The 17,936-nt window shown below is 40.2% G+C and overlaps 2 protein-coding genes across 2 annotated transcripts; both read left to right on the plus strand.

Annotated features, from left to right (window-relative positions):
• Nucleotides 1–3,760: 3,760 nt before the first annotated feature.
• Nucleotides 3,761–9,661, plus strand: LOC310993315 (sodium-dependent neutral amino acid transporter B(0)AT1-like; the record flags this gene model as incomplete). The annotated part of the gene is made up of 12 exons (XM_083981636.1): nt 3,761–3,959; nt 4,598–4,738; nt 4,957–5,094; nt 5,191–5,372; nt 5,483–5,593; nt 5,911–6,023; nt 6,106–6,234; nt 6,319–6,475; nt 6,585–6,789; nt 6,891–7,050; nt 7,322–7,484; nt 9,452–9,661. The coding sequence occupies 12 exons, from the start codon at nt 3,761–3,763 to the stop codon at nt 9,659–9,661; spliced, it is 1,908 nt and encodes a 635-aa protein (XP_083837762.1).
• A 1,793-nt stretch (nt 9,662–11,454) lies between these two features.
• Nucleotides 11,455–17,404, plus strand: LOC310993226 (sodium-dependent neutral amino acid transporter B(0)AT1-like; the record flags this gene model as incomplete). The annotated part of the gene is made up of 12 exons (XM_083981541.1): nt 11,455–11,653; nt 13,308–13,448; nt 13,661–13,798; nt 13,913–14,094; nt 14,937–15,047; nt 15,128–15,240; nt 15,339–15,467; nt 16,038–16,194; nt 16,277–16,481; nt 16,561–16,720; nt 16,912–17,074; nt 17,231–17,404. 12 exons carry the CDS (start codon nt 11,455–11,457, stop codon nt 17,402–17,404), a joined length of 1,872 nt encoding a protein of 623 aa, XP_083837667.1.
• Nucleotides 17,405–17,936: the final 532 nt, after the last annotated feature.

Genomic DNA, 17,936 nt, shown 5'->3' on the forward strand with positions numbered 1-17,936 from the left:
ATGATGAGTTTTCCTCTATTGTGAGGACTTTTTTTTTAATTTTAGTGTAATATGTACATTCAATAGGCTACTACTTACAATGTCATTTTAGACTTAAAGCAGAAGTAAGCGATCCGGTCGTTTTGGCTAACTTCCTGTCATCAGATGGAGTTAGCAGTCCCCACCCTCGTCCCTACGTCGCCACATTCACGCGCATCCCTTGGCTGCACAGAGAGGACCGCCCCTTTATGCCGTTCTCTCTCCTCATTGGATTGAGGTTGTAGGATACAAGGAAAGTTTTCTCCTCGGCTTACAGCAGAGCAGAGTGACTGACAGACCCGTGTTTTGGACCAAACACTCTATATAAGTGATTGCTGTCGGAAGATATAACTATTTAAGACTTATATTAACACAAACATTCCGCTTACTTCTGCTTTAAAGCTGTAGTGCATAACTTTTACTTGTCCATTACAAAATACAGTAAAACAACACTGATTTAACCTATTAAACCTATTTTTAAAAATTCTCTCTAGTTGCCTGAGGACTGACTAGTACATCTGGTCGAAATGTTGCATGCAAGTATCCAATAAATGGGAGCTTTAATCCAGTGTGCGCATATTCCCTCTTTTTCTTTTTTTTCCTTTTAAAAAATAAACTAAGACAATTCAAAACACTCAACAGATTATACTACACACCATCAAAACTATTTACAATGGGCTTACAAGAAGACCGTAAATGTCCCAAAATGCGGCAATACTGATGGAACTTTGTTTCACTTGCTCTGGGATTGCCATAAAATAAAATAAATTTGGCTTGGTATAACAAAACAGGCTATGACCCATATTAAAGCAGAAGTAAGCGGAATGTTTGTGTTAATAAGTCTTAATTAGTTATATCTTCCGACGGCAATCACTTATATAGAGTATTTGGTCCGAAACACGGGTCTGTCAGTCACTCTGCTCTGCTGTAAGCCGAGGAGAAAACTTTCCTTGTATCCTACAACCTTTATCCAATGAGGAGAGAGAACGGCATAAAGGGGCGGTCCTCTCTGTGTGTGCAGCCAAGGGATGCGCATGAATGTGGCGACGTAGGGACGAGGGTGGGGACTGCTAACTCCATCCGATGACAGGAAGTTAGCCAAAACGACCGGATCGCTTACTTCTGCTTTAACATAACTATTCCACTAACACCAAGTATATTAGGAGATTTACATAATTTTAATAAAGTTCCACCTAAGGACAAGAAGGTGTTCCTCTCTTTATTCATGATCACAAAAAAGGTGATCATCAACAACTGGATCTGTTCCAAAGCTCCATCGGAGAGGGAGTGGGTCACTGGGGCAATGAAGGCAGTGAACAAATACCAGTTGTATGTAGGCTATTATTACTTTAAAAAGTGAACTGTAACTGAATGCTGCTATTTATAACTGTGGTAACATGTTTTTATTTATTGTATTGTACTCCAGGGTTCTTGTTCTTGAACTTGCACTGTCCCACCCAAATAAAATTGCATTGAATTTAAGTTCTGTATTAGTATTTAAGTTTTTTTTACATTCACTCAGGTGATAATCACTGCTTTAAGAGTGGTTCAGAAATTTACATTGAAGTATGAGATAGGCTAAATAGGACTGAACCAATCACTATGCAATAAAACAATTTGACTTTTCAAGGACTGGAAAAGGCGTTGTTAAGATAAGGTCAAACATTTTTGTGTTTTCCATATATGTTTATGTTTTCCAAGAAAGAGAAAAAATCTGTGTTGTTGTGGCATTTAAATGCTTTAGATGCTTTACAAAATCACTTTAAGACATGCAGAACAATCACAGAGCCACCACTGGACTAATTATGAATGTCAAATTAAACAGCAAAAGCTGGGCTACAACGTGTAAAAACCATGTTTATATGACCCAAACACAGCCCAAACACTAGGCTACTCAAATACACACACAGTGCAAGGCAGAGAGAGAAGCCAACAACGAGCAAAGTCGAGCAAACACAGACACTGCTTGGCCAAAACATGGTTGTACATTTTCCTCTTACCTTTGCTGTTTTGCCATGAAAAGTTTGTTGCATGGGTAAATCCTATAGACTGTAAAAGGTAAATCCATAATATTTCCAGTTGAACTTTGACTGGTGTTACATCTAAATCGGTCCGGACGGGCTTTAGGAGCAGCGGAACCTTTACGGGCGCACACAACAGCCTGCACATGGATTCTGCTGATTCTGATTGGCTCATGAGAAGAATTCTGATTCTGATTGGCTGCCAGTGCTGTCCACATCAACGTGGGTATAGCCTCATTCTATTGGCTTTAACGTTTCGAATGCACTGTCAATCACTCGAATCAACCAATCTGCTGCAGAGATAGAGCCAGGCATTCAAACCCACCCAAATAAGCTGCTCTCAGTGCAGATTTATGCAGAGGGACCATGGATGTATTATGAGAGGGACCCATAACACATCCATGAGAGGGACACAGAGGGCCTGGAAAGGAGTTCTTATTTAGTCCCGGTTGATTCTTTTTCAGTTAGTTTATGCAAATTGTGTGAAAATAAAGATTAAACAATGGTTTATAGTGGCAGGTGGTTCCAAGCTGTGCCAAAAATGGACATTTTGGAAAGCTTGCCTGAATATTTTGTAGTAAAATCTCAATAATTTTGTCCTGCTTCAATTAATCAGAATCAACCACTGCAGAGACAATGTTAATAATAAATTATCTAATGTTCATATGTTGTGCAATGATTTTATAGAGGGTTTGAGCTTGGATAGCATTATTCTAAGGGACACTCATCAAAAATATGATTTTTTTAGGCAAATATTAATTTGATTGAATTTTTTCTGTGTCATCTTCATTTACTCTTCACCAGTAACACATTTACTGAAATGTACACATCTCAGCAATTTCTCAATTTTTTCCCTTTACTATGACACCAAAAGTATTCAAATAGACCTTGTGGTTGCAGAGATATACTCATTTTATTATGGATATGCAATTTTCGAGAAAAGGCCTAAAAAATAGGCTTGGCTTTTTTAAAGAAGAGTAAACAATTAACCGGTCGGCGTTCTTTTTTATCCTGTATCCATGCCCTGATTAATTAAAGGCCTTTTATGCATCACCTTGTCTCCTTGCGTGTGAGTGCCTGAAACAAGCCTTGTGCTTTTTTCGTCTCTTAAATTCTTTTTCAACTTCAAGAGCACCCCGCAACACCTGGAGCTTACTCCTTTGTTTCCACCACGAGAACTCGAACACCCCCCCCCCCCCCCCCCCCCCCCCCCCCCCTTTGAAGAGTAAACCATTATTAAAAAATAATCTTGTTTCAACTCCAATATATTAAGATCTAAGATATATAAGACCTGTCATTTGTTCGCACCACATCACATATTTTCCTTTAAAAACTCATGAATACCAGACTCATAATTTCTGGAAAAGTGTTGGCCAGACATGTGATTTATTAACCATTATCACAAAGCTTGCATCTTTTTCTGCTTAAACTTGCTGACATTACATGATACAAGACAGACTGTGATGAGCAACTGATAACTGCAGTTTAGGTGCCATAGGTCACAGTAAATACTTCAGAAGACACTCAGTAGGGGTGTGAGAGACAGGGACAGTCACCAGAGAATCAGTAACAGCTTCAGGTAGAGGAGATTAATTTTGAGAAGGACACACAGCCTGGCAAAGGCCAGAGAAAAGCACCTAAGCAACAACTACTTACCAACTGGAAGACTCCGCGGCTACATTTTCCAACTCTGTGTCCAGCGAAATTTACAAAAAGTGGCCATGAAGCTTAAGATACCAAACCCGGGACTGGATTTGCGGATCCCCTCTCACAAGGACCTGGAGAGGATGGAGAAGGAGGAGGCTGGGGACCGGCCCAAATGGGACAACAAAGCCCAGTACCTGCTCACATGTGTGGGCTTCTGTGTGGGACTTGGCAACGTCTGGAGGTTCCCATACCTGTGTCAAAGTCATGGAGGAGGTAAGATGGAAAGGGACTGGATACTTTCTGATTGGCTTCTGAATTAGTAAAAGATTAAGAAAACAGATCAGAGTTTGTAACACATGATAAGGCAGTGAACTGTAGCTACACAAATTAAAGGGATAGTTCACCCTAGAATGATATTTCGCTCATTATCTACTCACCCTCATGTTGACTAAGGGCTGGAAGAATTTTCAGAGTCCACCGTCCCTTCTCTGAGTTACAGGGGGTCTTGGCGTAGCAGTGCATTTCAATGCAACGGTTGCAAAGGGACACCAGAGCTCTTCGTAAAAAAACACACACAAAAAAACATCCAAATACCTCCATGATGCTCGTATGTAATGTCCGTCTTGTGCTGAAGCCCCAAATTGCGTAATTGTCCCGAAAAAAATTAAATAAGTCTATATTTTAAGCTTGTTTGTAGCGGAAGCTTCTCGAAGCTCCTCTTCCTGGTCCGTCCAAATCTCGCGTGATTTGCGCCGGCGTCAGTGCGGTTACTGCGAATCACGCGAGATTTGGACGGACAAACACTTTTTGAACAACATTAGCTGCTGAGTATTGACTCACTTTCACTACTGAATGAAGTCAACCACTCACCGTGGTCTTGACTCAATATAATGCAAATGTTTTACCTCTAGGAGCATTTATAATCCCGTTTCTGATCCTGCTGGTTCTGGAGGGAATCCCACTGTTGCACCTGGAGTTTGCCATCGGTCAGCGTCTGAGGAAAGGCAGCGTGGGAGTGTGGAGATCAATCAATCCCTACCTGACAGGAGTTGGTGGGTAAACAAAAAGCAACATGCATTGTAAAAATGAATAAATCAAATGACACAAGCACATGCCCCAAGGAGGGCAGTTAGGTATAGTTCAGCAATTTAATCAAAACAGTTACTTGGTATGTGGTAGAGACACTTATGATCATCTGCAGATTTTTTAGACACATTTAAAAGAAAGACCACTACTGTACCTCTAGACTCTTTGTTTTATCCTGTTGCAGGTGTTGCATCCATGCTGGTCTCATTTTTGGTGGGTATGTACTACAACACCATCATGGCCTGGATCATGTGGTATCTCTTCAATTCCTTTCAAAGCCCTCTGCCTTGGAGCCAGTGTCCTCTCAATGCCAACAGGACAGGTATTCCTCCATCTATCAAGACTGAAGTCAGACTGAGTGAAAAACAAATGTTGAAGGTTTCTGACATCCAGTTCTTCACTATTTGGTTCTGTCTAGGTCTGGTAGAGGAGTGTGCTCGGAGCAGCACCGTCGACTACTTCTGGTACAGGGAGACTCTGAACACTTCAACAGCTATTGATGAGTCTGGGGGTCTGCAGTGGTGGATGGTGTTGTCCCTGCTGTCTGCCTGGTCTCTGCTCTATGTCTGCTGCATTCGGGGCATCGAGACCACTGGAAAGGTCTGCAAGTCACATCACAGCAATTCAATGTGGGGATGATCCCTGCTTTTGTGTCTTTGTGTTAATTCAGATATACCTCTTGATTATTTTCTTATTTTCTTGCTTCTCAGGCTGTGTACATCACATCCACTCTGCCATATGTGGTCCTCACCATCTTCCTTATCAGAGGACTGACTCTGAAAGGCTCTGTAGAAGGGATCAAGTTTCTCTTCACACCAGATGTAAGGACAGTTGTGAACACCAATATACTACATTTGTCACTGTAATTTAAATCATGTTTTTTTATCCCCTCAAGATGAGCTGCTTGATAGCTGTCTGTCAGAGTAAAAGGCCAGTCAGAAGCTTTTAGCTTAATATCACATAGGGACTTGAAACTGACAAAAAAGTATAAAGTCCTCCAGTTTTCAGTCATTAAATAGTAGTAACATTGTTAAATTCTAATTTTCCTGATTAAAATTAGACTGGATAGAAACTAATAAGCTTAACTATCTCAGCTCAGTTTTACGAAGAATATATTTTCTTTATATTTTGTTTCTAGGTGAATGAGTTAATGAATCCATCAACCTGGTTGGATGCAGGTGCTCAGGTGTTCTACTCCTTCTCTCTGGCTTTTGGGGGTCTCATCTCTTTCTCCAGTTACAACTCTATTCAGTGAGTAACAGATTCAGCTTGCACCATTATGCAATGAGAACTGTTTTGTACACATCTTAATGTCATCACTTTTTTCTTGTAGTAACAACTGCGAGCAGGATGCTGTTCTCATCTCTATCATCAATGGCTGCACCTCAGTGTTCTCTGCAATCGTTATCTACTCTATCATTGGCTTTAGGGCCATGCAAAACTTCGATGACTGCATGAAAGAGTGAGTTTCAATTTCTCAAAAGGAACAGAGACTGAGTCACTTACTATATCAGACTTAATTCCTTTGTCTCTTCTTTTGTTGCAGCAACATCTTGAAGCTGATGAATGCCTTCAACTATCCTGAAGGAAACATCACAGAGAACAACTACAAAGAGGTTCTGGCTCATCTCAACCAGACAAATCCAAATGTCATCCAAGACTTGCAACTGCAGTTCTGTGACATGCAGACTTTCCTCAGTCAGGTCAGTAAAAATCAATACATATTCATTCAACCAAAATTTTGAGTTTTCTCTCTCACACATTTGATAAGCCAAAGAGTATGTGAATGGTATGTGGTGTTTTTCCCTTCAGGGTGTGGAGGGAACAGGATTGGCCTTCATCGTGTTCACAGAGGCCATCATCAAGATGCCTGTTTCTCCTCTCTGGGCGGTTTTCTTCTTCATCATGCTCTTCTGCCTTGGGCTCTCAACCATGTTTGGCTGCATTGAGGGAGTGGTGGTCCCTCTGCAGGACCTAGGAGTGTTACCACGAACATGGCCCAAAGAAGCTTTCTGTGGTAATTTTCCTTATAAATATTAATACCTTTTTATGTGGGGTTAGAAATTTTGATATAGATTTAGGTGTAACCACTTATTTTATCATTGTCTTTTTTTTCAGGCCTGACTTGCTTCATTTCCTTTGCTGTTGGGCTCATATTTGCTCAGCGCTCAGGAAACTACTGGCTAGCTCTTTTTGACAACTTTGCAGGCTCCATTCCCCTTCTGATCATCGCATTGTGTGAAATGATTGCTGTTATCTACATTTATGGCATAGATAGGTGAGTCTATAAAGTTTTGTGACTGCATCCTACACAGTGACACGATAACAAAACAGACATTTGCAAGAGGACTTGTGGTAGATCCCACTACAGTACGTTTCTCCTGGACAACATTTTACCATGATGACACACATAGACACAGCCTCACGAGGGGAACACAATATCAGCAACACATTATTGCTAAAACTATAAAAATACAAACTCATTTTTCATAGATGCTTCCGCACATGCTTAGCTGGCATAAAATCTCCCTCTTATTGCCTCCACGCAGGTTTAACGAGGACATTGAGTTTATGATTGGCCACAAGCCCAATATTTTCTGGCAGGTGTCATGGAGAGTGGTCAGCCCACTCATAATGATCTTCATCCTGATTTTCTACTTCATCACCCAAGTCTCAAAGACGCTCACCTATTTGGTCTGGGACCTGGAGGCGGTAAGTGTGTTGTCTGTTTCTATTATTACCATGTATCGCGTCCTTCTATCTTGTGATTAGGGCCGGGACTTTAACGCGTTAATTACGATTAATTAATTACACAAAAATTAACGCGTTAAAAAAATTAACGCATTTTAATCGCACTTATAAACATTTTTTTCAAATCTTTTTTTTTTTTTCTCACGTGTGTCTACGTGCGGTGCGCCCACACGCGAGAGAGGCGGCAGTTTGAGAGGCTGACTGGCAGAGATGAGAGCTGGTGAAACGCTAGCATGGTTATTTAAAACACCATCTCTGATCTCTGCCTGCACATAGATACACAGACACGGGCGCACGCTAAATGCGCTATATAGCGCTATTTCAAAGGAGGTTAAATCGAAAGCAACTGGACTTAGTCATTTGTCTAGGAAGACGTTTCACCTCTCATCCAAGAGGCTTCATCAGTTCATGTACGCAGCTGACCAGGCTGGGACTGGTCCAACTATCTGGTGTGGAGACTCACTATTTAACCTCTTGTGTGGGCGTTTCACAAGGGTGATGATGTCACTGGTTCCCTTTTGTGCTCCAAGTGCCAACGACAGTCGTTGGAGTGACAGTCGTTGGTGGGAAGTTGGTTTCGACTTCGTTAGTGCCCTATTGTGTTCTAACGACAGTCGTTGGAGTCACTTGCCACTTGTGAACAGTGGTTGTTCTTTGAGGCTAGATGGTTGAGTCTCCTGGGAAGGGATGAAAGGGCAGCATTGTAAATTGGAGATAGGTGGTGTCTGAGGCCACCTCCCCTGTTGAGGGTTGGTTTTTCTACTTTTACAAAAATGGCTTCTTTAACTCCTCTTTCAAACCATCTTTAACTCCTCTTTCAAATCATCTGACAGATGGTTTGAAAGAGGCAAGTGACTCCAACGACTGTCGTTAGAACACAATAGGGCACTAACGAAGTCGAAACCAACTTCCCACCAACGACTGTCACTCCAACGACTGTCGTTGGCACTTGGAGCACAAAAGGGAACCAGTGACATCATCACCCTTGTTAAACGCCCACACAAGAGGTTAAATAGTGAGTCTCCACACCAGATAGTTGGACCAGTCCCAGCCTGGTCAGCTGCGTACATGAACTGATGAAGCCTCTTGGATGAGAGGTGAAACGTCTTCCTAGACAAATAACTAAGTCCAGTTGCTTTCGATTTAACCTCCTTTGAAATACTATGACCTGGACAAATGAGAATATGCACCGGCCTATATAGCGCTAATTGCTCAGCTGCAGCGCTATATCTATGACCTGTCACTGTCACAGGTGCATCTCATCTCATTATGATAGGACTTCACCCTCAGAGCTGTCTGTCTTCAGACTGTCCTGACCTGTCCCTGAACATCACACAGGGACAACATGGAGCTGCCTGTGTGATTGGTTACTGAGTTTTATTAATGTTTACATCAGACTGAGTTCAACAAATCAGTTTATGCTACTGTGATTTAAGTAGCCTAGTTAAATACTACAGTAATCATCATAGTGTATTGGAAGGAAAGACCATTTAATCTGTATGTATTTGTATGTAATTGACATGCCCGAAATAAACAAATTGATTGATTGATTGATTGATTGATTGATTGATTGATTGATTGATTGATTGATTGATTGATGTATCAAATATCGATTAATGAATTAATCGATAATTTGCATCCCTAGTCTGTTGGTCTTGGTTAAGTACCACCTTGAATGCTTAAGCTTATGTGTTCACTCATTCAATGGTATACTAAAATCCATGTGAAAAAAAAATGCTTCTCACTGTTCTCAGGTCAAATATTTATATGCGATTAAAATGTGATTAATTGCGATTAATTAATTACAAAGCCTCTAATTAATTCGATTAATTGTTTTAATCGAGTCCCGGCCCTACTTGTGATAAATTAATATCTTATTTAATACACTACTGAAAAATCACAAAATTTTCTCTTGACTCTGGCTATAGGAGGACTTCCCTACCCTTGAACCACGTCCATATCCCAACTGGATCTACGTCACCATCTTCATCCTGGCTGGAATTCCCAGTTTATCTATCCCAGTTTTCGCCCTCTTCAAATTCATCCAAAATAAATGCTGCAAGCAGAAGGACTACAGTGACAAGACACTGGACAATATCTCTGCCAAAATACAAATGGATGACAAAATGAAATTTTAAATAGTATTTCTTTTGATTATTTAAAACCAAAATGAGTCAAGGCCTGTTTTGTTATTTTTTTGTATAAATCTGACCCTGTACAATAATAGAAAAAACATGTTAGTAAACTTTTAAAGCATCCTCTGTAAAATACTGTTGGTGATTAAAGCACATTAAGGCATAAGTAATTTAATAATATGTTTTTCGTTATCTAATATTAGTTTCCTGTTGTATCATGTTTCACATTTTAGGTATATAGTTATGCATTAAAGGAACAGCTGGACATTTTTGGAAACACACTTATAGAGAGCCTAAGCGGAAGCAGGAAGTAACGGCCCCATGGGACCTCAACTCTGAAAAACTCGCCATTCAAATGAATGAGACTGAAAATTTTATTTCGTGATCCGATTGAATTGCGCCATGAGAAAAAAATATGTCCTCTACCTGTTTAAAACATCACGTTTCATGCCGAGAAATCAGCCGTTTATCATAAAACGGCAACAGAAGAATGTATTTTGTGTGAAGACCACTCCACGGACTACAGATCTGTGTCCCACAGAAAATACGTCACCAACTGACATGGGGAAGGGCGGCATTTGGTGTGTGACGTCACCTACGCGACTTGTAGTCTTTCTGCTTACAGATTCTTCTGAATTTTATTCTACAATAGCTTTACAACAAACTGCTGATTTCTCTGGATGAAACGTGATGTTTTAAACAGGTAGAGAACATATTTTTTTCTCATGGCACAATTCAAACGGATCACGAAATAAAATTTTCAGTCCCGTTCATTTGAATGGCGAGTTTTTCAGAGTTGAGGTCCCATGGCGACCGTTACTTCCTGCTTCCGCTTAGGCTCTCTATATGTTTTCTCACCAAGAAGACAAGTGGACTGATATCATTCTTATGTGTGTGCACCAAATATAATGGGACCAGCTGCAGCTGTCGATTATACAAGCTTGGCCTATAATGAGTGGCATCAGTTCTGTCTCACTTTGAAAAGAAAAGTAATACGTCTCTACCATAATATTGTATATTTACTATAATGCATGTTTCTATTATACAAAAATGTTGTTATTGTTGTTGTTTTTAATATTTGGCAAAAATAATTAATTATTGTTACATCTTCTGACATACAAATCAATGTCATCAGGGCTTTTTAAATCCACTTTTTTGTCTGTTTGTTTTAATATAGTGTACATTATAATACTGTACTTATACCATCATTAACTGACTCATCTGCTAGTAAGCATCTCATCAGTTAAGACTTCAGAGAAAAAAATATTTTAAAAAATTATTTATGTAAACAATATACTGTAGACTATCATGAGCTGGCACTTTAGATTATTTTTTCCTGAGCAAACTTGTACATACACACAGTATGATCATTATTATTATTATACTGTTGTAACTGACATTTCAAACAAATTCTTTTAAAATAAATCACTAATATCACAAAAGCAATTAAAAATTATTTTCCCCCTGTCTGTGTCAAATGGGTTTCCAGTCATTAAAATTGAATGTAATTCAACTGTAATTTAACTCAATCCAACTTTTTTCTCAGATTATCCATGAAGTTTTTTACATATGACATTTAATTATGAAAGTGAGTCACAAATAGGAATGATTGCGTACCTGTATATAAGGAAACAAGTTCAGAGTCTGCTCTGGCTAATCAATGATCGGCAGCAGTAAAAGATTACGAACATGTCAACATTGTTGGGTGCTTCTATGTGGACATTCAATCTCTCACTAATGCTTCAACTGTACAATTGAGGACACTGCCACTCTGTTTCAGTACACATGTCATCACCATGAGACTGGTCTTTCCGAACCCAGGACTAGATCTCCGGATCCCTAGCCATGAGGATCTTGACAGGAAAGAAAAGGAGGAGGCTGGGGACAGGCAGAAATGGGACAACAAAGCCCAGTACATCCTCACCTGTGTGGGGTTTTGCATCGGGCTTGGAAATGTGTGGCGATTCCCTTATTTGTGTCAAAGCCATGGAGGAGGTAAGCCATTTCACTCTCGACAAAATCACTGGTCCTTTGCAACTGGGGGAAATGGAGAGTTAAATATGTTACTCATTCATGGAAAGAAGAGAATGTCATGAAATTACCATCAAGTCATATCAATGATTCTCAAGTGTATGAGGTCTTCTGAAGTAATAGCTAACCTATGGCATCACATATGAGCCAAAGACAGAGATCCTGAGTTATTCTGCCTTTAGTTGAAACAAAATGCAAAGAATGCTATACATTCCTGTACTGTATATAATTGTTTATTTGTGTGTTAAAGGAGTTGTCATTGTTATGCTTTTGATGTGCTGCACACTGGGCTACTGGAGATAGATCATAGCAAAAATAATGTGTTTTTGTTTCTGTCACTTGTTAACTTGAGAGGTCAGGTCCACACTGTACAGTTAAAACCACTGTCCATAGTCCATATCATCAGCCACAGTAATGACAGTGTACTTATAGTTAATACATAACTGCTATTAACTACTTTTATCAGCAAAATTCCTCTAATAAAACTTTTACATTATGTCTTAGATTTTCCCTGCCGAGAGCCACCAAAATCTATACAAACAAGTCTAAAATGCTGAAATGCAGCTGAATTTCATGAGGTATCGTATGGACCAAAATGAAGGCCCATTATCCAAATCATCATCAGTTTTATGATGGCTGATGAAACTGGTGACAGTGTAACGGATGTGCACTCACTCCACCCATAAAAGACGTGCTAACCAACTTGCCAAGCGGTTGTCAACCTCTTGGTGAAGAGGTTAGCATCGTTGCCTCCGGTGCGGGAGGTCGTGGGATCGAACCCCACCTAGGGCAGGCCGTGAGAAACACAACGCATAGGGCCAGATCGACATCGGCTACAACAGCATTAATAAAGATTTATTTTATTTGATTACGTTCAAGAAAAACATCTTCTATTTAGAAATTAAGGTTTAAAGGAGCGCTATTATGCCACTTTTCCAGATTTAAAAATTGTTCTGTTCTGTTCAGAACGGCCAGTTTCAGTGCCTGTCCCTTTAAGTGCAAATGAGCCACTGCTCACCCCGCCCCTCTACTGGTACTGATACACACAGGTACAGTAGGGGTGGTATTATGCAAATTCGAAAATTAATGCTATCATCGGTTAACAACTGAGGGAACAGCTTGTAAAACCACATGGATTTCAACCTAGGGAGCCTGCAAATTACAGATTTTTTTTGTAAATTCTCACATTTTTGGGGCCGGAAGCCAAGCAAAACACCCAAATATAGATGTTTAAGAGCCTTCGGAGAGTGATATTTACATAATGGGCCCTAGATTCGTAGACCAGGCGCAGTCTAGGCGCAGCGCAAGTGCGCAGTAAATAGTTGTGATTATTTAAATGTGCCTGGAACTGTGGAAACCTGCCTGTGTGCACACGTCACCGCTTTTTGGCACTAAACTTCCACTACGCCACGCTAAATCTGTGACGCCTCCCCCTGCCGCGCCACCATACCCATCTCAGCGCACTGCGGTCTACCAAACTGCCAAACTGACCGTGTGCAGGGCTGCACTGGTTGAAACTTGCACTGCGCCGGCTCCGCCACCCTGCACCACCCTGCGCCGCGCCACGAAACTAGGGACCAATATGTCCCCTTTAAACTAATAGTCACATGTTTTCTAGGTGCCTTCTTGATTCCATACCTGATCCTGCTGGTGTTGGAGGGCATGCCTCTACTACTTATGGAGTTTGCCATTGGCCAACGTCTCAGGAAAGGCAGCGTAGGAGTGTGGAGGGCCATCAACCCTTATCTGACTGGTATTGGTAGGTATAGGCTCTGGATCAAAACTGAGTTTAATGTCCGATGAGTATGCAACACAACTTAGGAAAACACACAAATACAGATAAGCTGTTGCAAATTAAACTTCTTACAATACATTTGCATGTGTTTTTTTTGTTTGTTTGTTTTTTGCAGTTTTCTATTTGTTGAGTTCCCAGAGCCACAAACCTTTACAGTTAATTATGCTGTCCCACAGGTATAGCCTCCATGCTGGTGTCATTTATGGTTGGACTGTACTACAATACTTTAATTGCCTGGGTCTTGTGGTATCTCTTCAACTCCTTTCAAGACCCACTGCCTTGGGCCCAGTGTCCTCTTGCTGAGAATGGGACAGGTATCTGAACAGAAAAATATTACATTTGACACATTTTATCATACACTCTGATACACACTAAAGCACCCAATTTGCTCTATTATTTATTTGTATATATTTTTTTTGATCCCTCAGGGTTTATATCCGAGTGTCAACGGAGCTCCACCATAGATTATTATTTTTATAGAGTGACTCTGAATAGTTCGACCGCTATAGATGACTCTGAAGGAATCCAGTGGCCCATAGTCGCCTGCCTGTTTGCCGCCTGGACCATTATTGCTATCTGCTGTATAAGGGGCATCAGCACTTCAGGCAAGGTTTGTTGAACCGTCAATCATAAGAACATAAGGATTTATTTATTTATCTACTTTTGTAAGATGTTTAAAAGTCTGTTTGTTCTGAAGCCTTGGTGTAATGCAGATCGTGTAGTTTAAAAGTTTCCTTGCTTGAAGCTATTTTGTAAAAGGGGTAGGCATAATAAGCATGAGCTTCAGCATACACATTTTCAATGAGCTTCATCCCTTTTTGTATTATGTTTGCAGTTTAGGTAAATCTTCGATGTACTTCGTTGGGGGTGGATTTTGAATGCTAATCGAATAAATGAAATAACTAAAAATAGAAAAACAGGATAACTGAGAAAGATTCACTATTTAAGTTATGAACTATTTCTAAAATTGGTTCAAAGTTTGAGTGAAGTGGTTGAAAATGGCGACCTAGGGTGTCTTACTTACTAAGTTAAAAGGAGCTAAATATAAGTTTTCCCATTACTACATAGCTAGCTTTTCAGTTATTTAAGTGACGGCAGCCCATTGTAGCTTCCAATCTGCTCTGGACAGGTGGCATTGCTTATATAACCTCCTGTATCACAACAACAACAACAATGGCCAAAGCTCTTGTCAAGTGACAATCGGCACAACTGGTTCTCAACAAGAGATTTCAGTTGGTGGCACAGAAAACTTATGTATTGCCTCTTCAAAGCTTCATGTCGACACACTCCACATGCAGGGAGATCCAAATCCAGAGTCTGGTTGCAGATCATTTTAATTGTACAATTAGTATCTGGGGAAGGGGTTTTAGGAAATGGTCGACTATAATAAATAGCTGATAAAACTTTTGTGTCTGTTGTTAAGCATTTCATGTTTTTATGTTATAACTTCAGGCAGTGTACGTCACAGCCATCCTGCCGTACATAGTGCTGGCCATCTTCCTGATCCGAGGACTGACTCTTAAAGGAGCCCTAAGTGGAATACAGTTCCTCTTCACACCAGATGTATGTTTCAAGTTTCAAGTTGTGAGAACAGTGTATTGTTTGTCAAAGCCAAAATTACAGTGTGTACCTCACTCTTGCAGGTTGAAGAGCTGATGAAACCAACAACTTGGCTGGATGCAGGTGCCCAGGTCTTTTATTCTTTTGGTCTTGCATGGGGAGGTCTCATCTCCTTCTCAAGCTACAACCCTGTTCAGTAAGAGACATTTGAACATACTTGTTGTTTCATAACCACACAGGAGCTCATTTCTCACTGAGATTACTTCAAATTGTTTGCCTGTTTTCTTTCATCAGCAACAACTGCATGCAAGATGCTGTGGTCCTCACTGTAGTAACTGGCCTCACCTCAATCTATGCTGCTTCAGTCACCTACTCCATCATTGGCTTTAGGGCCACTGAAAAATATGACAATTGTATCAATGAGTGAGTACACTTCAGTCATGACAAACCACTCTTAAATCATTATTTACATTAATTTGTTTATAGTTGTACATGTGTCTTTGTGGTCAGAGGCAGAGCAGCATTATCATGCAGGTTTTATGACGCATGATGACAACTCTTGCCACTAGAAAATTATTTATTTATTACTTATTTTTGGTTTATGTACCGTATGACCTCTAAACAGGTAGACTTTTTTTATTTTTCATTTTTTATCATGCAATCACAAGTATCACATGTAAATTTGATGTTTTTTGGCTAAGTAGTTTGTACTACCTGTCTAAATAGTTTGAATTAACTAGACTAAATATATAGGGTAGTTTGACTGTTGTACAAATTAAGTGAGTGGTAACTTCCAAAGCTATGCCTTCAAAGTAGCTTCAACACATCAGACTCAGAAGTTGTTGCATAAGTACAGGGTCAAGAGCAACTATAATAGTGACCAATTACCATTTCAGTGTCTATATGGGAATTCTATTAGGACAATTCCTGTAAAATTTGAACCCATAATGTGGACTCCAGAGTTACTAATCGGAGATATATCATTTTTTACAGAAACATCTTGACATTATTGAATGCATTTGAACTCCCTGAAGACAACATCACTACGAGCAACTATGAGACAATGTTGAATCATCTCAACAGCTCCTATCCTGACACTGTTCTTGGATTGGATATCAAAACCTGTGAAATGCAGAAACTTCTCAGCGAGGTAACTATCTTGATGTACGTATATCTATCAAATTCCTCAGTTATTATTGTTTGTCACTCTAATCTGCATTGTGTTTGCTCAGGGAGTGGAGGGAACAGGTTTGGCCTTTATTGTGTTTACAGAAGCCATCACCAAGATGCCTGGCTCTCCAGCGTGGTCTGTCCTATTTTTCGTCATGCTTCTCTGCCTGGGGGTCTCAACCCTGTTTGGCAACATTGAAGGAGTGGTCGTACCCTTGAAAGACCTGAATGTATTCCCTAAAAAATGGCCCCATGAAGCACTGACAGGTAGCCAGTTTTTACAGATCAACTCAAGTCAGTTTATCACATTTTCATCAACTAATGATGGACAACTAATGTGTTTCAGGAACAACGTGCGCTGTGTCCTTTGTCATCACCCTCCTGTTTGCACAGTATTCAGGACTTTACTGGGTAACTCTCTTTGACAACTTTGCTGGATCTGTTCCACTTCTGACCATTGGACTGTTTGAGATGATCGCCGTTGTTTACGTCTACGGTATCGACAGGTTAGTGCTAGCTCAGTTATTTTAAGCAACATATTATCTTTTGCAAAATGGCTTCAAAATACCTCCATAGCAGCACCAAATTCTACTAGTTTTCAGCAAAATCTTATGATGATGGTTGATCTATTAAAGTCCAGGCCATATACCATGACAAGTTTCAAAACTAATCTAATTTCAATGCTCTTGTTATTCAGGTTCAATGAGGACTTGGAGTTCCTGATTGGACATAAGCCCTCCATCTTCTGGCAGGTTTCATGGAGATTCATCAGTCCTCTAATTGTCCTGGTTATCTTGGTTTTCTATCTTGTGACCCAAGCCCAAGAAGAGCTCACCTATTTAGTCTGGGACCCCAACTCTGTAAGAATATAAACTGTGGAATCAGCTTATGCATAAGACCATTGAAAAATAGCATAGCAATAGCATATCAAAGAGCTTGACCACATTCATCAAAGTTTAAAAAGGCATTTGCATGGTAAATATACTGTACTTACTACACTGCTCTTTATTTCACAGGAGGGGTTTCCATCTCTGGCATCAGTACCATACCCGTCATGGATAAGTGCAGTCATATTTCTTTTGGCAGGAGTCCCCAGCCTGGCAATGCCTGTTTATGCACTTTGTCGACTGGTCTATGTCTGCTGTAAGAAGAAGAATGCAATCAGTGAAAAACAGGACCAAATTACTTAAGATGTCCTACGTCATCCATTTTAGCAAAGGTGGGTTCAAATGAATGCTTGTCAACAATATGAACATCGTAATGGCACTCATAGACTTAAGTATTTAAACCTAAACAGACACACTCACAGACACACTCTCAGTCTCTCTCTCTCTCTCTCACACACACACACACCTCCACCTAACATCATAAAGCTGATTGTTGTTGGCTTGATACATACTCTTATTTTGTTAATATCGTAACCATACTTCCCGCTCACCTCTGTTTTATCTATGAACTCTTTAAGAGCCACACACCTCACACACACTGCCTGAACTGTTATCACGTGCAATAGGATTGGCTGTCTGATTGGTTCAGGGTGGATCTTGGATTTCCAGATGTCAACAAAGCCAGGCAACATTTCCTAACGCATTGTGGGGCTTGCACAAAGTAATTAATTGCATTTTTCTTTTTTAAATTTGTGGCTATAGGGAGACTGTCAGGCCTCTCCGAGTCAAAGGGACCAAGTCCAAGTGAAGTCACGGGTCAGTGGTGCTCAAAGTT

Source organism: Trachurus trachurus (assembly GCF_905171665.1).
Source record: "Trachurus trachurus genome assembly, chromosome: 11".
NCBI lineage: Eukaryota > Metazoa > Chordata > Actinopteri > Carangiformes > Carangidae > Trachurus > Trachurus trachurus.